The sequence below is a fragment of the Quercus lobata genome, chromosome 2 (assembly GCF_001633185.2).
Source record: "Quercus lobata isolate SW786 chromosome 2, ValleyOak3.0 Primary Assembly, whole genome shotgun sequence".
Taxonomy (NCBI): Eukaryota; Viridiplantae; Streptophyta; class Magnoliopsida; order Fagales; family Fagaceae; genus Quercus; species Quercus lobata.
Window position 1 is genome coordinate 90,180,210 of NC_044905.1, and position 27,430 is coordinate 90,207,639.

At 32.6% G+C, this 27,430-nt stretch overlaps 1 protein-coding gene across 2 annotated transcripts; it reads right to left on the bottom strand.

The window, feature by feature from the left end:
• Window positions 1-2,160: 2,160 nt before the first annotated feature.
• Window positions 2,161-7,735, bottom strand: LOC115977120 (putative chloride channel-like protein CLC-g). Of its 2 annotated transcripts, XR_004088494.1 has the most exons (8): window positions 7,302-7,735; window positions 6,999-7,199; window positions 6,621-6,798; window positions 5,622-5,884; window positions 5,011-5,280; window positions 3,774-4,905; window positions 2,647-3,116; window positions 2,161-2,483 (listed from the first exon to the last, which is right to left on the bottom strand). XR_004088494.1 is itself a non-coding variant. In XM_031098793.1 (7 exons), exons 1-7 carry the CDS (start codon window positions 7,433-7,435, stop codon window positions 2,982-2,984), a joined length of 2,313 nt encoding a protein of 770 aa, XP_030954653.1. In that variant the 5' UTR covers window positions 7,436-7,735; the 3' UTR covers window positions 2,161-2,981. The 2 variants fall into 2 exon arrangements, 1 of the variants encoding a protein (XP_030954653.1); XM_031098793.1 differs by having other exon boundaries at window positions 2,161-3,116.
• Window positions 7,736-27,430: the final 19,695 nt, after the last annotated feature.

Sequence of the window (27,430 nt, forward strand, 5' to 3'; positions counted from 1 at the left end):
CTCAAAATATTTTTGCTGTTTTTTTAATTTTTAATTTTTAACTTTTTGGAGATGAGAACGAAAAATTTTGACAAAAAATATACCAAGCAGTTTAATTGGTAGGTTGACCTCCAGATGTAAAAAATGAGCTTCTATTAACTTTTGTTAATTTCATTGTCTATGTGTCTAACGGAACAAAGATGTGGCATTTTTTTAATGGCATTGCAAATGCCACATTAGTTATTAAAAACTATATAGCAAATATAATTAAAAAGAAAAAGATTAAAACCTAAACAGTCAATTCCCAAAAATCCTCAATCTCATCATTCGTTCTAGATTTCTTTCACACCGCCAATGTTAATCTTGAATCGCGCTAAGATTCAATCTCATTGATGCCCTTATACTTTTTCAAACTGTTTAGATGATATAGGCACCTAAAGGCATAAGGATGTTAAAGGGAAGAAAACCAAGAAAATCAAGGATAGATGTTGATAATTATTCAAGATTATAAAGTGTACCATCCATTTTTGCTTTCTCATTAACAAGTGCTACTCATAGACATAATATTCGAATAAGAACCAGCATGGATGCTGCCCTGAAATTGATTTTGGTTCTAAGATCATGAATTATTGTCGTTTTGGTGAAGAAGAGAAAGGTGTTGTGCGTATCTGAAAAGAACAAAAAAATTAAACAAAGAAAGAGCAATGAATGTGCCCAATGGTCTCGCTTAAACTGATTTGACCACACACTGTCACAGGTCCCCTTAAATTTTTGAGTTTTGAGTTATGGAAACTTAACTAAAAAATTTGTCCATACAAGATGAGTTTCCATAGGTCCCACATTTTTTGAGTTTTGGGAGATGAAAACTGAGTTATATAACTCAGTTTTTATCAATCCAAACACCCTCTAATCTATGTGCGGTTCAAGATTGGTACCGCGATGAGGAGGAAATCTGGAAATGAACAATGAGATTGGGAATTTTTGAAGATAGCCTTTTATTTAATTTTAATCTTTGAACTTTTTTTCTATTTAGTTTTTAAACTAAAATGAATTAATCTCTATATATTAAAATGATTCAGAAAGTTAGTTATTGTCTTTTTTAATTTTCAAAAATACTACCAATTTAATTAACTTATCCTTATCTTAAAACATTAAAAATGAATTAACAAAAATTAAAAACAAAAAACCTATCCCTGTTCTATAAACTTCCCACTGCCCATGTACACAACCAAAACTACCCCATGTTCCTATAAAAATAAAATAAATAAAAAAATCTACCCCATGTTCTATATATATATAAAACTATCCCAAGTTCCTATTAAAAAAATAAAACCACTCAAAAAAAAAAAAAAAAAAAAGAGTCTCGTCGACGACATGAAGGGTGTGGATGAGGCTAATATAAATAAATTTGATTTGGCAATTTAGTTTTTTAAAAACTAATGTGCCATCTCTAGCATTTGCCACCTCATTAAAAAAATGCAACGTCATTATTCTATTAAACACATAGTCAATGAAACTAAGGACAGATAATGAAGGGACCAATAGCACAAAAAATTTAAATTATAGAGACTAACAGAGCTCATTTGAAACTTGAAGGATCAAAAGCGCTCAATAAGCAAACTTAAGGGACCAACAATATAGTTTTGCCTAAATTATTTGGTCTAGATGTAAATTACACGTAGCCTAAAATTAGTTCATTGATTGGAAATATAAATCACTCCAAACTCCAAATTATGCATTCAAATGTTAGACCAAAAGTGCAACCGTCAACAATATTTTCACTACATTTTCACAACAAATTTTAAGTGGTAAATTATTATTGATTCTAATTTAAATTCATTACTAAAATTATTTTTTTGCCCATCAGTAACAACCATTTAAGATCTGTCATGAAAATGTTGTGGATGTCTTATTTTTTAATGCTAGATACGAGTTTCTTGGGAAAAAATGTTACACTAGAATAAGTTCGTTTGTGTTGGGCACAGGAAAATTCTCATTCACAGGTTTTCATATGAAAGTTTCAAGAGGCATAATTATAATATACACAACCATCCCCATTATGGTATCCAACAAATGGTAAATTACATCAAGCCAGGATAACCATGGTACTAATTAGAGATCTTTCCAAACCAACCAAAATGACCGAACTTGCTACGAAAAGAAAGACATGAAGACGACAAGTAGTAAATTATTAGCATTGATTTATCTTTGCTTGTGATACAATTTTAAAAAATACAGTGGCTGACAGAACTCCAAGACTCCAATAAGCTTTAACTGATAATTTAACTTCATTCCTGAAACAGTTTATGAGAAAACTATAAAAATAAATAGGTAGGCTGCAATGATGTCAAAATGTTTGGGTACTACAACATATAATGCCCACCATAATGATGCCCTATAATTGTAATCCCGTACCAGGTAGCAGTCTGAAGATTTCTATAGCATCCAGTACCAAAACCCTTATAATGGCCTTGAATGGAACCCCCAAACAAACTTCTGCTTCACTGCATAGAAAAATAATGATGATACGCTGAGAGTCAAAGAAGAATGACAAAATCGTCAAATCCCAAGGTGCACTTCCCAGAAATTTTCAAAACTACTTAACTTATTGAATTCTTCATCTACCAGTGAATTTGATCAACAAAATTAACCTTAAATTAGATTCACCTGTATGGCAATTTGTCATCCAAATGAAAGCAAGCCACTTGAACAATGCCCACATTAACTCAACTGCCCCATGCTCAGGAAGAACAATTTTTCAAGTAAAAGGCATTCATAATTTATTCAATGTACTGCAAAACTGGAGCAAGAATTATCACAATTAATGGTTCATGAAACATGATTCGTGCTTATCTGGCCCTCTTCAGCTCTAAATTTAGCAACAGTATTGACAAAGGAAGGAAAAAGCCGGTCTTCTGATGAATTTGAAACCTTGAGCAGCTCCAATAAGACTATTTACAAACTTATTCTCGGGGGTAACTTTTGATGCTTGCTGAGATAACCTAAAAGAACTTTCTCATAGGCGGAAACCGAAATCTTAATCTTTTCCACCTGCTGTTTACCAGCAGAGGGTGCAAACTCAATATGTGTTCTGGCATGAAATCATGCCTTGTCAATATACCCACCACAGGAGATCTCTGCAATTGAGCAGCATTGCATTTAGATGAAGATAGTAAGCAAAATAGTGAAAATACTATAGTAGAAAGAATATTTAATAGGAACAATAATGAAGAAATGTAGTTCCTCAGGACAGACGACCTAGTCATTACAACAAATCAGCCAAAACTAGCTGCAGCAGGACTTGGCTTGGGATGATGACACATGGCCAAAAATGGACATGTGTCACTATTGAGACAGGTCTAGTGCAACTGGACACTGGACCCAAGCTCTACCCACTTTAGCAAATAATAAGGCCCTAAATGAAATGCAAAGTAATGAGACAAATGAATATTTAGCATCAGAAATAAATGATATTTAGATAGATAAAATAGGCAAAAAAACCTGAATGTTCCTGAAATTTCATGGAAGTTCAATCAGTGGAGGAAGATGGAAACTAATTGTTGAATACATGACATAAATTAAATTCCATCGCTTAATATAAACATAGCCAATTCATCAGGATGAAGTATGCAGAAAAATCATGAAACTGTGTTACAGCTCTATGAATTTACGTATCAACTCCACTATAATTTATAACCTATGGGTGCCTTCAGATCACCTAATCTCCATAAAAAAAATAATAATAATAAAAAAAAATAAATAAAAAAAAAAAAAAATTAGACAGCATTACTTACACTAGAGATCTTGGGTATCACCAGCAGGTGCCTTAAACCAAGTTCTCGAAAAAGTATGCGAGCCTTTGCTAGTGACATTGTCTCCACAACAGTATAAGGTGAAGCATTAGTAAAAGGATGTAAATCTATGAGCATGTCCATCTCTTCCTCATTCAATTCTATATCTTCTATCTTGTCACCATTGCCTGAACCCCTCTTTGCAAAATCGCTTGCTGAAAACTGCTTTAAGGCATCCATTCCTGTTCGGTCAGGGGTAGGAAAGAAGAAAGCTTTCTTCTTTAACAATGTAATAAGGTGAGCTCGTAGGATTATACCAAATAATACTGGTGATTCAGAAAGCGGAGGCTCATCAAGTACAGGGAAGCCATTGTGCTTTGTAGTTCTGAGAACATGTACTATATTACTGACCTTCTCAATGCCATGAAAGAGCTGAAGTGGGCCTGTGACTACATCACTTACTGTCAGCTGCCTCATATAAGGCTCAGCATGACCTTCTAAATAAGGGAACCCCTTGGCTTTCATAATAAGGTCATAGATATTGCCATTGAAGGCATCAGCTACAGTCTTAGAAACAAAAAGCACTAGCATTATTAGTGGTAGCAATAGTAGATTATTGGTCAATTCAAGGATAATTACACATAGAGAAACCGTCATTCTCATAGACCCACCAAGCAAGGAAGCAGCACCCAGCACAGCATAGAGGCCATGGTTAAGGTTTGAGTGTGGACCAACCAACATTCCAACAAAACGTCCATAAGATGCACCGGTAACAATAACAGGTACAAAAAGACCAGCAGGAGCCACAACCCCATAGCTAAAAATGCTTAAGAAAAAGCAGGTAACAAAGAATATGAGCATTGAGGAGTGTTGGAACTCAGCATTGGTGTCTTTACTGAAAAGGTTTCTGATAGCATCATCATTTGTATTAAAAATGAGGCTGGCAAGATCATTGTACTGACCAGGAGGACATTGGAACTTCTTGTAGTTACCAGAGCGACCTATTGTAGGACAGGCTTCAGCTGCATCAGCTGGACAAGGTCGGCAAGATGCAATCCATGGTAATCCAAAAAGAAGACAGGATGTGAAAATGGAGATCAAGCAAGCAAGAAAAATTTTGTAAGCAATGCCCTTTCTGGAAAAGTCAAAACAACAAAAATGATTTTAGCAAATATGACTCCACAGTATTTTCATAACTCTAACAGAGTGCAAACATCACAAAGCTAAAAAGAGAGCTTACTCATTAATGAGATTGTATACTCGGAGAACCTTATCTAATAGAAAATTATAGAAACTTCCCAATATTCCCCCTATAAGTCCAAGGGCAAGCACAGGAGGCAAATCCTCAACATGATACGAAATATTTGCTGAATAGACATCAAACATTATCAGCCCCCCAGTACCAAATAGGCCACATTTGCCACTTAAACAAATATCAATGAAAGCACGAAGTACAATTGCAACTATAGCTGTTGTAAAGAAAGCTCTCCATAGAAGGGCACCTCTCCACCTGTAGAAACAAATTCAATATAAATATCGAAAACAGTGCTTTTATTTTGGCTACTTCATCCATTCAGCTGCCAAATACATACAAGTCAAACAAGGATGGACACTTTGGCATCACTAAGGGCGCCTATGATGATGGCTCCAAGTTTTTAAATACTGTCAAAATTCTAACTATATAGCCTTCTTTTTATACACAAACAAATAACATACAATTAAATTTTGAGCACTCTCATATAAAATTATGGGTTATGGGCCAGAACCAACCATCACATGAAAATTTAAGATATACTAAATTACTGTGACAGAGAACACACAAGATCTGCTATATAGGTTAACATAGCATACCAAGTTGCCATCTCTTCAAGAGCAAACAGCACGCCACCAACAGGAGCACGGAAAGCAGCAGCAATTCCAGCTGCTGCTCCACATGTTACAAGATCTCGTCGGTCTCTATCATTCTTGAAAAATCGTAGCCATTTGCATGTTAACTTATATTTCCTTGACCCACCCTGACCCAGCAATGATGCAACGCATGCTCCAGTATGGACCATGGGTCCTGCCTTTCCCACAAGAAGAGATGATGACACTGCAGAAATGCTGCCAATTATCTGTACATCAAAGAGACACAAATAAGAGATTCTTACCATTCTCCAAAACAATGGCTAAATGTGATTCTGTAAAATAAAATTTTTCATAGTATTTTAACACATCCAAAAAAATCATAGTATTGTAACAAGGCTTTCTATGATTTTAGTAGCTAGTATTCCAGCAGTTCCTTTTCTATTCATGTCAGCATTGCATATAGAAGCATTCTATCAGCAATAGTGTCTTCACCCATGATAAACTACAATTATTGTTGCCCCTGAATTTTAATATAATCAACATTATTTATTTTCTTTATATCTTATGAGTTTTTAAATATATATGCATGACACAAATCTACTAATTATTATATTTTATTCATATGCTATAACTATATTAGAATTAGAACTAACACAAGTAGACAATATTAGTGAACAGAACTGGTTAGGGAAACCTTACACTCTTAAATCTCATAGAGTAATTGATCAAGAAGGTTGGCACAACCAAGTCCACTTGCATTAATTACAAAACACAATATATGATGAGACCCAACAATAAAAGAAACGGTTCACATGGATACAACTTGAAGTGGTCAACTGTGAGTAGTGGAAAAAATGGTGAGTCCATATGAACCTAGAATTTCGCTAAAAGAACTCAATTGTATGAATCTCCACACTAATCAGCAACTCCATGTATCCACTCTAATTGGAAATGTAAAGTATGAGTAAGCCATAATATCCAAAATACTCATAAATTTTCTACCTTTACAACCAAAGTCCGCAAAGAAAATATTCCGGGCGCATCCACACCATTCAGGTAAGCTTTCACTTCCGGAATACCCGACCCGGCTGCCGTCGGTGATATAAAAGCAGTAATTATAGCCGCAAACAGAGTGAGAACAAAATTAGACGTTGCAAATACAAAAAATGCCATCCCATACCTGCACCACATTTCACCAATCCCTTCAATTTCCACATTTCAACAATAACTCAGGTGAGCATAAAAACTCAATTTCCGATAACATTCTATGTCAATATTAATTCAAGTTATCAGTTTTTTTTCTCGGGAGAATTTGTACAGTTTCCATCAAACCAAACAGAACCGAATCAAAAGAACAAAAAAAAAAAAAAAAAAAAAGACCTGCTCTCCAACATCATGTTAGAGGTGACGACGAATTTCGTGCCGGCGAGATTTTCGACGGCGAGATTGTTGCAGAAACCGATGAGACTGACGATCACACCGATCAAAAAGCACAACAGCCATTTCATAAATATGTACTGGAAAACCTGCACTTTGCCACTCCCTCTCCAGTCTTGCTTGAACAACTCGTTCTCGAAAATCCTTTTTAACACACAAACAAACACAAAAAGTTTCACAATTCCTGCCATTGTTTTTTTCTTTCAAAGAAGAAGAAGAAGGTAGAAGAAGTTAGAAGAAACATACTCATAGTCGAGGCTCTCGATTGGGCAGACTTTGGAGCCGACGATGGCGACTTGAGAGGTGGAGTTTGGAGTGGTCCTTTGAACGGAGAGTAAAGGCACTATGACGGAGTCTTGGTCCCCATTGGTAGTGGCCATGGTTGGTTTTTGGTGATTTTGGAACTGCTTCTTTCTTCAATTTCTATTTAGAGCATTGTATGGTGAACAATCCAGACACAACGAGATAGAGAGAGAGAATTTGAGTTTGAGTTAAAGAGTTAAAAGAAAGAGAGAAGAGTCAAAGAGAAAGAGTAATGGTTAAGTTCAATTTCATTGTTCTCAAAAAGGTAGTTGTGTCTGTCACAAAGTGTTATTTCTCTGTTTTCTTTCTTTCTCTTCCGTTTTCGGTTTCTCCTCTACTTTTTTTAAATTAAATATTGGTAAGGGAAATGATAGGGTGCTGTTGGGGTTGGTGAACAGCTTGGTACTATATAGCGATTCTAACGGGTCGGATATAATGTTATTTACTATTCATGCCAATATTCATGACAAATGAAAGTATCAAAACCATTTTGAGGATTTGATTATTCTCTCGAGTGTTATATGTAGTCTCCTATTTCACTTGTACCAGGTTATTACATGGAGGAATCCTATTGGATGATTCCAAAATACCGATAAACCACCACTAAGCTAACAATGCGGAGTTTGATTTGATTATATGATTAGTGCAGTGGACGGATGAGGATTTTTTGTAAATCTAGGACAGGACATGATTGTAGCGTAAGAAAAACAATGTTGGTTTGGTTGTCCTGAAATGAACGTCGGTGGGTTTGTTGTTTGACTGTTGGGTAGGCACGTAGAAAATGTTACATATTCACATAACACACGCCACAAAATTGCAAGATCCAAAAAGATCAAGAATGAATGATTAAGGAAATCCGGCCATGATTATGCAAAAATTGTAGAATTTGCTCTTCTTTCAAAATAATCTTTTTTTTTTTTTTTTGGCTGAATTTCTTTCAAAATAATCTACCTACTAGTTTCTAGATTTGTGAATGACAGAAAATGTCTCTTACTAAAAGTCTAAAACGAAAATTTCCTTCTTCTCAAAAAAAAATAAAAATCCTATTACCCCCATGACCTTTTCTTTTTTTTTTTTTTAATAGAAAAACCAACGTAACGAGTCATGTAACGTATTTAACCAGTAACTTGTGCAATGTATTTGTACGGGCAAGTTTGACATAATTTAATTTTCATTTTTTTATTAAATATAAATTTTGATTATAATGGCTGTTCTTAATATACATATATTCTTGCATTATTATTAGACATTTACGCTCCATTTGTTTCGATGGAAAACCTTGTGTAAATATAGTTTTCCGTGTTTTCCAGTGTTTGGTAGCATAAAAAAATATAAGTCAAAGGAAAACTATCTTTGGTCAACATAAAAAGTATGGCTTATTTTTAGATATTGTTTTCCATTAATTTTTTTTGGAAAACAACTCTATCTCACAGCAAGCTAAATAAGGGAAATTAGGAAATTGCTTTTCAACTCATTTAAAGTTGTTACCAAACATTGGAAAATGAGATAGTTTTATAGAAAATGATTTTTGAAAAATGACTCATTTTCTAGAAAACATCATTGCTGAAACAAACAGAGCGTTATTACAATTGTGATTTGTGATTGTTTAGGAAATTAGTATATATTTTTCTATTTAAAGAAAATATAGTGTACTAAGATTCAAATGGAGGGTTTTTTTTTTTTTTTTGAGAAACAAACAAATGAAGGGTATAAATATGAAATAATTCAATCAAAATATATATTACAACTTCTCAAAAAAATTAAAATAATAACATGTAAAAGTGTGAGGTCTTAAAAACTTATCTGCCATAATATTATATCATAGATCAAAAGTCAAATTGCTTTGATTTTATATAGAACATATCCATTCTTTTTTCTTTTTTGAGTAAAAGCATATCCAAAATTTATAATCTATAATCTAGATAAGATCAAAGAAGTTTTTTTTTTTTTTTGACATTCTAATATTTTGTCACATAAGTTTTGAGGTCTCACAATTTTACACATCACAATTCTCATATATATATATATATATATATATTTAATTGAATTTAAATTATATTCCATATTTAAAGTTTCCATTAAAATCTTGGCATATCATATTTTCTTAAATATGAGAATATATAGTTCCATATGTAAACACAATTATAAATTTATAATTTATAATATTATAATATTTATATAGTTCCATAATAAATATTGTTGTAAAAAATAATTATAATAAATATCTAATATTATAATATATATTGTGGGGCCCAATAATCTATGGGCCAGGCCCATTTGCTCGTGAAGAGTCCGAAGGCCCAACCCGAGGAGAGTTATGGCCCAAGCCCGATAACATGGAGCACAAGACTGTTTTGGAATACAGCCGAGGACAGTTCAGTCCTCGGCAGATCCAAAATTCCACCGGAGTAAAGGGGTAAAACTGGTATTGGACCAAACTTGAAAAGAGATCAAAAATATCTTGGGAAAGTCACCCTTATGACCCTTCCCATATAAGGCTCTGCACCTAACAGAGCCGTATTCTTCAGCCTTATCAATCATCCCCAACAATTCTGGGATTAGACTGATGGGACAAATATCAGTCTTGTAAAGGTTGACCCTACACGTGGACGAAGGACAGTTAACGCAGACGAGTATAAAAGAAGAAAGTAAGTAAATCTAGAGGGGATCCATCCCACCTCAAAAGAAAAGAGAAACTACATGGGTGAGAACACCTCAACTACACCGGAGATCACAGAAAAAACCCATCGTCGGGTAACCGGGGTAAGATCTTAATGGTCCTCGGATCAAGTCCGAGGAGACCCATCCCATGGGATGCGACGCCGTAGGGCTTAAATGTTCAAGCCCAAATCCTTTTTTCTACACGAATCCTTCCAAAACCAGGACCGAGCACCGCCCCGTGACCAACGGCTAGCTTTTCAAGCCCACTCTCTACAAATCATATTGTGAGGGGTCTTTCATGCGCGAGCCCAACATTCTTATTGGGCCACCAAGGAATTGTGTCCTTACATACATATATATATATATATATATTTCTATATACAAATTCAATTATAATAAATATCTTTTAATAACTATCATGATGATAAAATTCTATATTTAGATAAATTTTTGTTCACATTCTAATATTTTTCACATAATATTTTGCCATGTAAGTGTTTGAGGCCTCACAACTTTACATGTCATAATTCTCATATATAGTTTTATTTGAATTTATATTTTATTCTATATTTAAATTTTTGATAAAAATATTGGTATATCATATTTTCTTTAGTAATTAAAGTGTGTATTTAGCAAATAGTTTGTTTATCAAAAAAAAAAAAAGAATATATAGTTTTATATACAAACATAATCATAATAAATGTCTAATATTATAATATATATTTCTATATATAAACACAATCATAATAAATACCTATTAAGAACTATTATAATGATCAAATTCAATATGTAGATAAAAAAAGAAAAAAAGGAAATAGAAAAATTATATTATGTTACTTTTCCATACGCTGTACTAGTTACTGACTAGTTATATATAATACATGTTAATGGTTTTATAAATTGTTACATAGTCTATTAAAGGAAATTCCTCCAAACTAGATGGATGGAAAACATTCTTTTTGTTATTAATCAAACTCTCATGTCTCACTTTCTTGCATGTATGTATATGTAATAATAATTTTAAGATGTATTTAAAAGAGATTGTTTTTATTAGTTTATTTTGTTTAAAAAACTGTATTGCTCTTTTAAAAAAATAAAATTTAAAAAGATCTACATAATAAAATTTAAAAAAAAAAAAAGTTAAAAACAAGGTCATTCAAATGTGGGATATAGTTAGTTCATTTAGAAAATAAAATTTTGTTTTATTTCTAAAAAAAAAAGGTTTAAAAATATGTACATAATTAAATAAACAAAAATAAGTTAAATATAAAGTCATTCATGCATGTATTCCAATTAGTTCAATTAATAAAGTCTAGTACATCATAAAACCTAGTATATAAAACCTCATTTGAACCAGTTTGTAATCAAGAATGAAGAACACAAAATGAGAAAATGTTTGATCTTTCTTTTTAAAAAACACGTTTAAAAATGACAAAGTTTGGCTCCAACGCTCACTAAAAAAATTAACATAATTATAGATTTTGAAAATCTAATTGCTAAATTGCATGTTCTTTATATTCCTAACAAGTATGTCAAATTTCATTCTGATTGAATACTATTTACTATTTGATTCATAAACTTATTTTATATGCATAACCTTATATTACCAAATAAAAAAATAAAAAAAATAATTGAAATTTAAACTTTTGTTGATATCATAGTTATTGATTTTTTTTTTTTCTAAAAAATGTTACAAGTATGAAGGATATGAGAAGAAAATGTAATATAATGATAGGTTTATCAAAATTCACATCCAATAATAAAAAAACTATTAAGTGGTGTTTGAGCCATTGGCTGGCTCCAAATATGTTTGGGGCTAAACTCTGTCATTTAAGGAAATATGTAAGCTCCATTCTTTGGGAGGATTTTTAAAATGTTGTATACAATTTTTCATTTTTAATATTAAAAGAATGACAAAATGAAAAAGTTTAAAAATATTTAAAAAATGAAAAAAGTATGACCTCAAACATGTTTGGACTTTGGAGCCTTGAGCTCCAATCACAAATAGTAAGTTGACATTAATTATTGTCATATGAATTACACATGACTCACCTAACCCAATTAGAGTAGGTCATGTTCATTGCACATATTAAAACACATGTCATATTTTTATTGATGGTTAGAGATCAAAACTTTTTTTTTAGAGAGTTTCAACCTATAGCGTCCGCTCCTGATGATAGCTCTTTTATTATAAGACTAAGACACCAATCAGTTTTTGGTGTAGGTGGATTGAATCCCAGATCTCTTATACAACCATCAGAGACTTTATCAATCGAGTTGACTGGAACCCACATTAGAGCTCAAAACTTTAAATATAATTAGAGCCAAACCTTTTTAGAAAATATAAGCTAACCTATACTTTATTAGATACTTTAGATTATAATTTTTTTTTATGAAACTTTAGATTATAATTTAATCCTATAACAAATTCTTCTATAAATTAGGGCACACATTAATAAATCAATTTTTGGAAAAGTTTTATTGAAAATTGAAAAAGTTGTCAAAACTTTTCAATTCCCAATAAACTTTTTCCAAAATTAGTTTGCTATAAAATCCTTATAAAGAAAAAAACTTATTTAAATGGTTTTGAAAGGCAGTTCGATTAATGATTATGGTTTGCTAAAATATATTCATATTAAAAAGCTTAATTTTGCCTATATAATTCGTCAAAAAAAAAAAAAAAAGTCTATATAATAATCACAAATAAATTATTATGACAAATGACAACCGGAGATGAAGTACATGGGTAAACTTGGAACCGGAGGAGGGGGGCAAAATCCTAGGCTAGGAATGTGCTGGTGCTGCACATCAATTTTTTCTTTATTTATTTTTATTCAGAAAATTGTAGTTTTGGTTGTGCTCATGATTTGATACGCAAAGTGTTAGATATCACATGATTAATTGTACTCGGCATACTTATGGTTGTCCTCACACACACTCTTACACGAGGATTCCACACTCCGAAACTTCGTGTGTGGGGTTTTTGGCGTGTAAAGCCAAAGGTTAGCAGGTGCCTTCGGGTCTCGCCGCGCCCCTTTTGTTTCTAGTTTGTCAAAATTGTGATGTTTCATGGAGAGAGAGCTCAATAGAGCAACTGTCCCCATCTCATCTGGCGCTGGGTGGTGTCTAGTCTTTTCTACATCAAACTTTAACTCTCCTGTCCTTTGTATTGACAATATTGGTCTAAATAAATGTTGGATATGTTGTTTAAGATTAAGATATAAAACAATGATTTAGAAAATTTGAACTGACACTCTTATTCCTCCCAATGCCAAGGGCGGCATAGCTCAATTGGTTACTTCCTGATATTTTCAAAATATCAAAAATTTAAATCCATCGTTCCTGTTGCAAACTATCAAATTATCAATTATATAAATAAAATAAAATAAAAATTAAAGGAAATGAAGGAGGGGCGTATGATAGGTAATACATATTTTAATTATCTTCGTTTATTAAAAAAAAAAAATTAATTATCTTCTCTTATCTTAACCTCTCTTAATTTGTTTCTCAAAAAAAAAAAAAAAAAAAAACCCTCTCTTAGTTTGAAGTCAATTTAATGCAAATATATATATATATATATATATATTTTTTTTTGATGGAAGTTTAATGCAAATATTGATTTTTGATAAATGTGATTTTTTTTAGAAGAGATAAATGTGAAAATTGATTTAATCGATAAATGTGAAAATTGATTTAATCTTCCAAATTTTAATCATTGTATAGAATTTTCTATCAAGAAAATATGGACAAATTTTCATGGGAAGTAAAAAAATATATAAATAATACTTTTGATGACAGCACAACACACACATAATCAAAATTGGACATATTCATCTTTTAACCATCATAAATTGAAAAGATTCATTATTTTCATTTTTAATCAAAATAAGCATTTTTAAAAAAAATTCAATACTTAAAATAGGAGATTTGAGCCTAGATTCCCTTTAGGGAAAAGTTAATTGATGCAATTAAGAGCATTTTTTAGTGAACCATTTTTAGGAAAATTTTTATAAGAAAAGAAAAAGTAATTAATGTTTTGATAATTTTTTCTATTTCTCATAAAAATTGTATTAAAATTTTATTGAAATGGTTTATAATCAACTACCCAAAGGGCACTCATTAACATGACCCCCTCTTATTATAAAGAAAATATACAATACTACTGAATTACAAGACTTTTGAAATTCTAAATAATCATTCGTATACAATTGTTTTTGTATTCACCTTTCTCATGCATAAGTGGACACTGATGGTTTCTTATTTTAAAGTTTTTAACATGTTTTTACCTATATTTAGGAAAACACTAAAAACTTAAAACTTGCAACTATATGTGGGAGCAAAGACATGGTTGAGACTTGAATTACCTGAGCGAGGAAATCAAGGAAATTAAAAATAATTATAATTATAAAGTTTTATAAAATTTGAGTTGACAACTTTATCTATATATCTATATATATAATAATAGGTGAAGCAGAGAGAAAATCCAATTAGATTTCAATTGGATTCTCAATTTTGCACCACTTGTCCTAACCAAAACTCAAAAAAAAATTTAATTAAATTATAAATTTGACTTCAATTTTGTGTCATGTATCTTATCTAAATTTTCTAATTTTTGTGCCCAAATAAATGATGCATTAACATTTAACACAGAAGCCAATAAAACCACAATAATAATGCTCATTGGCCTAAGCAAAAACATCTTACCTGCACACTTTCATGGAGATTATAAATTGGACTCCAATTTTGTGTCATATATCTTATCTAAATTTTCTAATTTTTGTGCCCAAATAAATGATGCATTAACATTTAACACGAAAGCCAAGAAAACCACAATAATAATACTCATTGGCCTAAGCAAGAACATCTCACCTGCACACTTTTATGGGTGATCTCAATAGAGTCTGGAGTTCTTCTAATCCCACAACCAGAACCAAGGAGTCCAACGAGAAAGACTATAAAAGTAAAACATCATCTCCTCCTAATTCTATATCTTCATCCCATGTCTCCTCCTCTCTCAACCTCTACCAACTAGATCCACACACTGCCCTCTCCTCCTCCTTACGGATTTTTTAGAGCAAGGCCGGGTTCAAACACAATGTTCAATCCCACTCTTCCTTGCTTCACACTCTCATACATTAGCGCTTCATTGGCGCCTCCAAGAAGATTCCAAGCTCAATGATTAGTTCTTATTTTTTAATAGTTTTTAGTGTGTCTGGATTAAGATTTTGTTAATTTGTTAAAAGTGACAAAAATATAATCATATATATTATATTAAGTTGAAGTTCAATTTTAGAATTCAAATTGAATCAAATTGATTTCTAATTGTAGTTTAATTTTGTGCTATGTGTCCAATTTGATTTTTAAATGTTGGTGTTAAGTTACTTCTATTCATAATGCTCAATGTGGAAATTGAATCTACTAAGATAAACATCTTATCATCACAATTGTTAATATTTCCGTGCGTAAGCACGGACTACATGCTAGTTTATTTATAACAAAAAATGAGAGAAGGGGATTCAAACCCACTATAGAGTCACAAAACTCTTAATGACTTGGCACATTATATTTGATAAGTGTGATAAAAACTAGAAAGAAAAAAAGTTTTCCTTGGTAAATCACTTGCAATATTGCATCAATGAAAACTTGATGTGTTTTCCTATTTAGAAAATTCTTAGATATTTTTAGATTGTGAAAGAAATAGTTATTATTTATGTTGTCCCTTTTTTTAGGAAAAATTTATGTTGTCCTAAATACTAATAATTAGTAATTACAAATTCAAATTTTAGCGAAAAAAAAAATTACAAATTCAAATTGATTTTATTATGCATTTTAGCCTATTATAAATCTCTTCTTTGATAATAATAACAATAAGAATAAAATTGATACTTGATAGGTTAAAATCCCCTATTGCATCTTTTCAACCCAAAAAAAAAAAAAAAAACGTCTCTTCTATTTTTTTTTTTTTTTCCTTTTTTTACTTGAGAATCTTATCTCTTTTTATCGAACAATTGGGTTTTTTGATGTAGTCGAGGATCAAACCCAATATCTTTTATTCGATAATAAGAGACTTTACCAGTTGAGCCAATTGAAACCTAAACAAAGTAGATTAGTAGAGTATTAAACATGAAAAAAATCTGGTACCACAAAAAATTATATCAATTTTTTGTCATAACTATGATGTGGTAGAGCATGATTGATGACTAAAAAATTGTGGATTAATATATTAGTGATAGACAAAACAACCATGCGCAATCTACTATGTCAAAATTGTGGTTAAAAATTATGAAATAATTTATGATCCTAGAAAGCTAGAAGCCTAGACCCACTCATTAAACATTACTCCTTTCATATTCACCCTATAATTGAATAAACTCAATTTGTTTTTGCTTGACCTAGGGTTCGGTTTAATTTTAATTTAATTTATAAGAGTTGTAACAATGTAGCCCACTTTTGGGCTAAAATTGGCTCTTGAAACAAATTTTGATACTGCCTTCGGTTTTTCCACCAGCAGTCAACCTGTTGGGCTTGTTGGCAGCCACTTGTTGACCGTTGAAGCTGAGCTATAAAAACACCATACTGCAAATGTGTTCCGTGTTATATTTGCTTATTTTGTTGAAATTGAAATTTTTTGCTAAAAATACTGTAATTAAAGGTAAAAACAGTGAAATTTATAAATAGTACAAAAAGTACAATGGAGATCATGAATAGTAAAATAAGTTGACTTTTTATGTTAGAGCCAAATGCACACTTAAGTCAAGTGTTTGTTTAGCAAGATTATTTTTGCCAACTTATTTTACTATTTAGTTTATTTTTGCTAATATTCATAGGTCTCATTGCACTTTTTGGTACTATTCATGGGTCTCATTATACTATTTCAACTAATTTTTACTTTTATCTACAGTACTTCAACAAAAAGTTTTTAGTTTCAATCGTGGTTTTAAAAATCGGACTAGACTAGTTCAATCAGAAACTGGCCTCCAATTTGGTCCGGTTATGGTCAAAAACCGAAAATAACTTAAAAACTAGGAAAAATTGAAAACTAGTCGATTTAACCAAAAAACCGGGAATCGGCATGGTCGAACCGATTATTGACTGGTTGGGATATTTTTTCCTTTCCCAACCTAAAACTACATCATTTTGGCTAAAACATAAAAACTAACCCTAAAGCTTAACTTACTAAACACTCTGACTCTCATACTCTCATCATCTCACGCCTCAAGCCCTCAACCTCATCTCACGCACACACAGTCACGCCTCACTCTCTGCCTCTCTACCTCACTCAAGCTCACTCTCATCAATGATCAACCACTCCACTGACCACTCTCATCTCTAAATCTGAGGATCCCAATAACCCTCTCTTCTTCCTTGTCAAAGCCACAAACAAAATTGACCAAAATCTCTAAATCCGAAGGTTTTTTTTTTTTTTTTTTCCTTCTCGGTCTCGCCCTCTCCCTCTGAGCTCTCATCTTTGCTCTCTGCTTCTCAGCTTCATCAGGTAATATTCTTTTCCTTTGATTTTGATTTTGTTCTCTGCTTCTTGGCTTCATCAACTTTGCTCTCTATTTGGAATCATTTGGTGATGAACTTGATGCTCCTCCCGGATTTAGAGATAAAAATCATCCTATTCATGTTGAAGATGAATAAGATGAGAATGAGGATGATGATAATGATGCTAGTGGTGGAGCATTTGGTTCACATGATGATATTGATTTCAATTTTCTTTATAACAAATGAGGCTTGGGTCTTAAAACTTAGTAGTTGTTTGTTTGAAACTTTAAAACTTATTTGTTATTTGGATGTAATGAACTTATTTGCTATTTGCCATTTGGATGAGGCTTGGGTCTTAAAACTTAATAGTTGTTTGTTTGAAATTTTAAAACTTATTTGCTATTTGGATGTAATGAACATATTTGCTATTTGCCATTTGGATGTAAATGTAATGACTAATGAACTTATTTATTTGGTTCTATTGAAAGTTTATTATGTTAATGATGATTGTTTTGTAATGTTATTATGTTAATTTCTTTAAAAAGATGTTATATACTTATATACTTGTATTTTTTTTTTTTTTTTTTAAGGAAACATATTTATTACTATTGGTTTGTTAGTTTTAGTATATAAAAAATTTATTAATTATTTATATCATTTAAATAAATAATAATTAAATTATTTATGATGTCACAGGTTCGACCATTGGTCGAACCTCGGTCCGACCATAAAATCGGTAATTAGCATCTTTTTCGGTTCTTTCACCGTATCGGTTTTTAAAACCATGGTTTCAACAAAATAAGCGGATCCCATACAGACCTTAAGAGAGGAAAATAAAAATATTCTTATGGCATATATATAACATTAGTAAATTATTTTAGATAATTTTTTATGAAAAAATGATTAATTTTTTTTAAAACATATTTTTCAATTTTTTATATATATATTTTTAAAATAGATAATTAATATAGTCTTCCGGATCCTTAAGAAGTAAAACAAATGGAAAATGTTGAGATTATCGAAAATGACACAATTTTGTGTCACAACTCGCTACGTGACGAGTAGTAATTAGTAAAAACGTATCCTTATATGGCCTACAAACATTCTTTCACAATCACAACTCATCACGTGATAAATTGTAGCACAAAACTGTGTCATTTTTTTTTAATTCCAGCACAAATATACAAAAGTATTAATTATATATGTACGCATGATCCGGTGAGTATTGAATAAATGTACGGCTGACATGACGTTTTGAATGTTAGATGCATCTCTGGCATAGCATGATTGCATGCACCCCCCCCGTTAAGTTCACTCCCTGGTCTCTCTTAATTAATTATCTAATTGAAAGGCTTATTTCAGCTGCCAGTCTTTCTCTTTACAACAACCAAACCGTTTTTTTTTTTTTTTTTTTTTTTTTTTTTTTTTTGGGGGATGAAAGCTGGAAACCCAATTGATCATAGAAGGAGTTAGAATTTTGAGTTGAGGGGCGATTTTATTATTAGTTATGTGCAGTTATTTTAACTTCTAATTTTGTGATTTTTGTTTAGAATTTTTTGAAGGGTATGGTTATTTATTTTAGATAAAATTAGTTAATTGAGATTAATTTTGTTTTTAGTTTTACTAGTAATTTTTGTTGTGGAGCTTTTTTTTTTTTTTTTTGACTTGTATATTTTGTTTTAGATATTAGGTCTATAAATTTTTTTATGGTTACTAAAATGAGGAAAATGCTAAAGTTGTAAGTTTTTTATAAATTACTTATGTAATAAGTGGTTATTAGTAAGTAAAAAAATAATGTGAGTGATGTGCCCATATGCGAATCAATAAGAATTTGCTACCGAAAAGGTTTGTAAAAATGTTATAAAAGTGTTTGTAAGTATAACATTACTCTTAAAAAAATCAATGATATTGTTAAAGGGAAATAAAATGTAATTTTATAAAACAAAATTGCTAAAATTAATACACATATATATAATAATATTAAAAAAAAAATAGGGGGGCCATTCCCCCCTAGTTCAAGGGTAGTTCCGCCCCTGATCTTGATCATCATGCAATATCAATATCAATGTCTAGCCAAAAAATTCCAAAAAAAGTTCTAGATGATATACCAACATCATGATATAAGATTTCCACTTGTTTACAATATGAGCACAATCTTTTCTCTTTTTTTTTTTTTTTTTTTTTTGGGTTTTTTGAACAGATATAAAGTTAGCTCAAAAAAGAATAGCTAATTTAGCATCTAATTCAACTAATAATTGTGTGATACCAAGAGTGATTTGTAAGTCCAAGGTATATCTTCCTGCTTAAAGCTAAGAATCATGACAGTATAGTTTACGGTAGGACATCTACTTTCTGAATATAAAATAAGGTCCCATGATCAAATGTTTTACTCATGATATAGATCATTCATCCAAGTTTAATTGCCAAGACTCCAAAAGCAAATCGTGGATTTGTTGTGATTTAAAATGTGTGCAAAAAGAAGTAAATCATCATTTATATATGTTACATATACCGTTTTCTAAGCAAAAGGGGCTTGTTGATCACAATAACAGTTGACCACTTCCTCAAGAAGAGAGGCTTCTGTTTAAGACTTTAAAAAAAAATTATATTATTATTGTAAAAGCACAACAAAAGAGAAGAAAAAGTATATGTCAAATTATTTTGAACACTGACTTCAAATCATAGAGCCGACTTTTCCTATAATGACCCTTAATCATAGAAGTAACTTGCACTTACATTCAGTAAGAAGCCAGTGACTGTGAAGGACAACTTTGCCTAATTGCTCATTGCTGTCGCATTTATTGGAGCTGAGAATCACACTATTCTAGGTTGAGGAACTTTGTTCGGATTTGATCGTATGAAACATTTATTAAAGCTGCCAGGATAATTGCAAGTTGAGTGCAAAGACTTTTTTTTCCTCCTTTGCATGCATAAACCATGCCCTCCTCTTTTGATCTTCTATTTATATTTTCATACCATACATTAGTGTTTTTCTATTCTACTTATGTTTAAATATCAAATAATATATGACCAAGACTTTTGTAATTCAATAAGATAGCCTTTTATTTTCAATAAAGATATCAAGAATTTAAACTTCATTGGGCAGGCAATAGACTCACTTCATTGTTACCAAAAACAAAAAGATAAAATAAAAATCAAATCATCATTAAGAAGAAAGGAATGAATTATTTTATTTTCGAGGAATGATAAATTTTTCATAATAAAAGATATTATAGAAATTAGAAATACAGCCAGTTAAAAAAGAGGGGTAAAAAGGACTACAATTTTTGGAGGTTAATTAAAATAAATGCCTAAGGTGATAATAATTAATAAGATCATGAGATGAGACATGAAAAGTTTGAACTTCTTTGGAAGCAATATAAAAGGCACGGGACACGCATTTTTTGGCGCTGGAACCAGCCGAAAGATATAGAAATAATAGGTCTTTTTCAGCTATACTTTCACAAAGGCCATCTTCATCTCTGCCAAAAAGTAAACGACCAAAGCATCTTGCAGACTTGCACTCTTGCCCGCCTCAATTTAACGTATCCATGTTTGATGATTTAGCTAAGCAATGGCATCACACTTTGGAGTGGTTGTTTTCCTACTTTTCTCAAGTACTTCAATCATGGTTGTCCAAATCTATGTAAAGATAAAAAAGTACCGAACCTCTTCATGCCCACTTTTCTTTAGTGGTAAGTAAAGACTTTCTTTGCTTGTTTTATCTCCTTCTCCAAAAAGGAATTTAAAAATTGGGCAAATGTTAACAAGCACCGTGTCATGCTTGTTAATGTTGCACTAATATAGGTCCCATTTGATAAAAAAATTGAATAAAAAAAGACATAAAACTGACCCCACAATTTATTTTAATATTTTTTTTCTCTATAAAGTTAGTCTCACAACCTAAAAGCTACAAAAATATGACATAAAGCTACAATAAAGCCGAAAAAAAAAAAAGTACAAAGGCTATAGTTAACAGGAACCTTACGGTGCTTGTTAATATATAAAGAGATGCTGAAGGTCACTCAAAGATTGTGGCATTGTAAAAGTGGTATAGAATCCTTTATCATATCACACTAAAAACTTAAAAAAAAAAAAAAAAAAAAAAAAAAAAAAAAAAAAGGGACTCGTTTCAAATGTTTAAGATAACTCTAGAGTAATATTAGAGACAACATTTTTCACATGGAGCTATATCTCTTTTGTGTTGTATAAATTAATTATTTATATTACTTTTATTATACATTAATCACAACAGATCTAGTAAGGAAAAAGTTGTAAACAATTTTGCATCTCTAGACTTAGAGCGATGATTTTGTAAAATATGGGTAAGATCAAATGAGAGTTTAACGGAACACAAGGATGGAAATGTTAGGGAAACACATTGAGATACAATACAAGTGACAAAGTAATATTGTGAAGAGCAAGTCCAAAGGAACCAATGCATTTGATTTGAGAAATCAGAAATGTCATGATTTTTGTAGGCGGTGCCTAGTGTACCATAAAAGTAATGGATCTTTTTCTTCTTTAGGCCTTTTTCTTTATGGGCTTCATTTATATTATGGGTTTCAATCGTTAGGGCCTCAGCAATATAGTCCAGTAAAACCCAAGACCGGTTGAATATGACTCCAGGCTCGTTTTAATAATGTTCAACAGTGTCTCACTGACTGGACTGTCAGCCTGGACCTGGACCATTATCCGTCTCACTTCATTTTCCAAAAGATAAACCAAGCCCGTGATCCCAACTGTTAGGCTTTGAGGAGCCTGGTTTTGTGGTGAATCCAGTTTGGACCCTATCCAATTTGAGAGCATTATGTTTTTAAATGAGTTTTTGTTAGAGCACTAGACGGGCTATGCCAAATGCTATTTTACCACACTAAAACTTACTTTATTAATTTTAGCATAATATTTTGTAATACGCTATACATTGCATCCTTTATTTTAACATTACACCACATTAAAATAATAATAAAAGAACTCAATTATATTAAAAAATTAATATAAACAAAAACCAAACCAATCCAAGTACCACCGTCCATCACCCCCACAACCCTCCACCACTACCATTGGAACCCACCACTTGAGACACCAAAACCACTACAAAACCCATCCCAAAACCAAAACAAAAACAAGAATAGAAAAAAAGAAAAAGAAAAAAAGAAGAGAAATAGATAAAAGAGAGAGAAGAGAGAGAGGTCTATGGCCATTGGTGGTGGCTTCGTCAATGTGCAGGAGAGGAAAATCGCCGCAAAAAGCCGTCAATCTCAAACCCACCACAGTTGGAAACGCTGATCTCAACAAAAAAAAAAAAGCTTTTCTACAAGTGTGAGAGAAGAGAGAAGAAAAATATAAGAGGGAGAAGAGAATTCTGATCTCAACCCAGAAGAGAGAGGAGAGAAGAGAAAAAAGATGACTTGGTGAATATGTTCATGTGAGAGAAGAGAGAGAAAAGAAAAAAAAAAGAGGGAGGAAAGAGAAGAGAGAATAAAAAATTATTATTTGATTTTACAACTTGCTACAGTACTGTAGCATGTTGAAAAAAAATTTTGATTTTGACACGTCTGATGAGAAGTGTTTTTTTGGTGTTTGGTGTGCTAAATGCTAAAAATTTAGCATTTTTAGCATTTGGCACACCTGATGCCAATGCTCTAAGCTGCCTCTATATTATTCTTTTTGACATAATAAAAATCCTTGCAACTTTGTAAAAAAAGCATTAATCATATTTTTGATGGAGCAACATTTTTTCGATGGAGCAATATCTCTTTCATATAGATTAATTACTTACATCACTTTTATTATACACTAATCATAACAAACCTCACAAGAAAAAAGTTGAGACCAATTTTTGTGTTGTGTGATTATTCTTTGTGTGTTCTTCTCTATTTTTGCTTCTCATAGACTCTGAGAATTAGAGTCAACTACCTTCACCAACTTAGTTTGAATCTAAACATCCACTTAAGAAACAATGATAGAAAGATGGAATAATAAGTTGTAACTATTAAATATGAAATCTAAACAAACTAGATGTATTCGTTGAAAAAATCATGCAGTGTTAGTTGACTTACAAAACTTTGGACAAATTGCAACTTAACGACAAGGCATCGGAGAATGTTCATTCACTTATAGAAGAAAAAACACCTAAAATAAGTGCATTCAATTATATGTCAATTAGATAGGGTTTGTTTTGTCAAAAAAAGGTAACTAAAAAATAGTTGTTAATCACATCATTTACTTTCTAAAAGTCTTTATCGTATTCAAAATCAATTTGAAGAATTAACTGTAATCATAGTTTGTTGTCATCAACCTAAACTTAATTACCAAAAAATCATCAATTCAACTTGATTTTCACATGATTGTTTTATTTGATTAAATAAGAAAAAAAATTAAATAGTTTACACTTGCATTTGTATCTTTCAAATTATGATTCTTTTATACCATCTCAAGTAAAATGTTAAAGCTGGGAATTCAAATTCAAGAATTATTTATCACCAAAATTGAAAATTGAGCTCAAGCACCAATCAATATGTAAATTTATGTGACTTTGTTGCTCTCTAACTTCTTTTTTTTTTTTTTTTGGTCAACCATGATATAAAATAAAAGCTAAGAATTAACCAGTCTATTACAAAACATGTTGGCTTTATCAGCAGCCAACAAACCTTCCACCACAAGCGATGGATTACAAAAAACATGAAAACTATACAAAGATTGCGCGCCCATTTTAGCTAAAGCATTAGCGCATTGATTTGCTTCCCGAAACACATGGGTCACACGCTTGCCTGGAAACTCCTGCAACAGGTTCCTGCAATCGGTTAGGAGTGGTTCCATTAATAAATTTTCAGTACAATTATTCAGCAGAATCACAACACTCAAAGCATCAAGTTCAATAATTAGCTGCTGAATCCCCATCTCCTTAGCAAGAATTAATCCGTCCCTAAGAGCCCATAGTTCAGCCAAGGCACTGTTAGTGTAGCTGATCCCCCTAGCAAAACCCTTCAGCCAATTCCCCTCATGATCCCGTAGCAAACCCCATCCCCCTGCTCTATTCGAATTCTTTATAGCTAATCCATCAGTATTGATCTTAACCCAACCTCTTGGTGGCTTCTCCCACCCCACGGGAATCACAGATTTCAATTGCTTAGCCTTATTCACAAAGCCAATTGAGAAGAATTCGGCACTACTTTGAAAACATCTTCTCCAAGCTTGCGGGTTAGTAGTACCTGATTTAAACAAAAAGTCATTCCTATGTAACCACAAATGCCACAACCCCATCGGAAATAGCACTTTCCAAGGCACCCCTTTGACAGTTGTATTCATTTCATCTTTACAATTGTATTCCAGCCACTCCTTTAAAGGGAGTTTAAAAGAGTTTCTATAACAATGGGGAACTTGAACTTGCAGCCAAAATAAATGGGCAACCTCACATTCTCTAAGCAAGTGGTCTATGGTTTCATTGCCTTTATTACACATTCTACACATTTTATCGAGGTTTAAACCTCTTGAACCCAGCACATAAGCCATGGGGAGACTGTCATGGAGACATAGCCAAATGAAAAATTGAATCTTTGGAAGAATATCAGTTCTCCAAACCCACTTGTAAGACACAGAAACCGGGTTTGGGGGATTTAAGCCCCTTGCAATAAGATAGGCTGCTTGAATAGAAAATGATCCATTCTTTGAATGGGCCCACATAAGACTATCTCTAGTTTGAGTACCACAAGAGAAAGGTATAGCCTGAATGGTGTTTAGGACATTATTTGGAAGCTCAAAAGATATGCTTGAATCCTTCCATACAAGCTTCTCATCAAAACACTGTTGCACTGTTAACTCATCTTCTCCCCGGTTTAAGGGGCCTTCAACTAGCTCCCTTAACCTCCCACAGGGAAGCCAGAAATCCTTCCACATATTAACAGACTCGCCATTACTCACCGTCCATCTCAAACCCTTCACATATATAGGGCCTCCCTTTTTGCAAGCAGCCCAAATCCGCGAACATGGCAATTTACTTCCTTCCTCATACACTCTACTGGAACAGAGATATTTGGCTGCCAACATATTAGCCCAAGGCTTCCCCTCCTCATGAGCCAGCCTCCAACAAAGTTTGGCTAAAATGGCTTCATTCCTTTGTTTCATTGAATAGATCCCCAAGCCACCCAGCTCTTTTGGAAGAGTAACAGTACTCCATTTTACCATATGCATTCTCTTTTTCTCCTCAGTTGACCCCCAAATGAAATCTCTCACCATTTTATCAAGGGAATCACAAACTTTAGTTGGGATGTTATGGCATTGCATATAATATTCTGCAATAGGGGCAGCAGTTGTCTTAGCAAGCACAAGTCTCCCTGCTCTCGACAATAACCTTGTTTTCCAACCAGCCAACTTACTCTGGACTTTATCAAGGATAAAATTGAAAGCATTTCCCACTCTACCTTTATGAATGATAGGGAAACCCAAATATCTACCAATATTATTTGTAGCTATGATACCAAGCCTTCTGCATATAGTCCTTTTTCTCCTACCAGAAACATTGGGAGAAAAGAAGACTCTAGATTTACCAAAATTCACCTTCTGTCCAGTTAAGTTACAAAAATTATGAAGGACCTCCATAATGGCTGTGCAATTCTTATTGTTAGCTTTAGCAAACAGTAAAATGTCATCCGCAAAGAGCACATGAGAAAATCCAGGACCATTTCTTGAAGCTTTGATCATATCCCACCTATTCTCCTCACACATCCTATAAATTTGAGCCCCCAAAAACTCCATACAAAGGAGGAATAGATAAGGAGAGATAGGATCCCCTTGTCTGATACCTCTTGATGGACAAAAGGGATGGAGCTTACTTCCATTAAAGAGCAGCGAAGTAGATGTAGTTGACACACACTCAAAATAAGATTGATAATATTATCAAGAAAGCCGAAGTGAGTGAGCAGCATCCTTATGAAACTCCATTCTAAGCGGTCGTAGGCTTTCTCTAGATCAATCTTCACCACCATGTAACCATCTCTTCCTCTCCTATTTCTCAAGGAATAGATCAGCTCCTGGGCAATAATAATATTATCTGATCTCCTTCTACCTTCAAGGAACGCAGCTTGCATGGGAGAAATGAGCTTAGGTAGAAGAGGTCTAAGCCTATGCACAAGGATCTTAGTAACAATTTTGTAGACGGTGCTACATAAGCTAATGGGTCGGTATTGGTTGACAGTTTCAGGACCCAATTGCTTGGGAATCAACACAATCAGAGTTTGGTTAAGGACATCAGGCACTTTTTGATTAGCAAAAATTTTCTTCACCTCATTCTTCACCAAATCTCCAACAACAAGCCAGAACCTTTGGTAGAACCCAACATGTATCCCATCACACCTCGGGGCTTTGTAAGGCTTCATAGAACTAAGAGCATCCCAAATCTCCTTATTAGTTGGCATCCGACCCATAACGCTTGCCTCCTCTTCTTCTAACTTCATACACCAGTTTGAATCCCAATTCTGCACCCAAGGACAGACTATTTGATCTGTTTGATACAGCTTAACAAAGCTGTTAGTAAAGATTCCTTGAACTTGGTCCAAATTGTGTACCCACTCCCCCTTTTCATTCATAATGCTGTTAATTCTATTCTTGCTCCTTCTAGCTAAAGTAGTTAGATGAAAGTAAGCAGTGTTTCTCTCTCCATAAATGGTCCAATTGACCCTAGACTTCATAGCCCATAACTCTTCTTCAAGCTGAAGGATTTCATTGTACTCTCTAGACAGCTGCTCTTGGAGATTGATCAAGAAATTACTAGGACTATTAGCAATGACTCTTTGAGCCCCAAGTAACCTGGCCATGAGAAGTTTCTTTCTTGCAAAGATATTCCCAAAGATTTCTTTATTCCAACTTTGAGCTTTGTTAGTAAACCTAGTAACTGCACCCATAAGATCATTCTCCATACCATT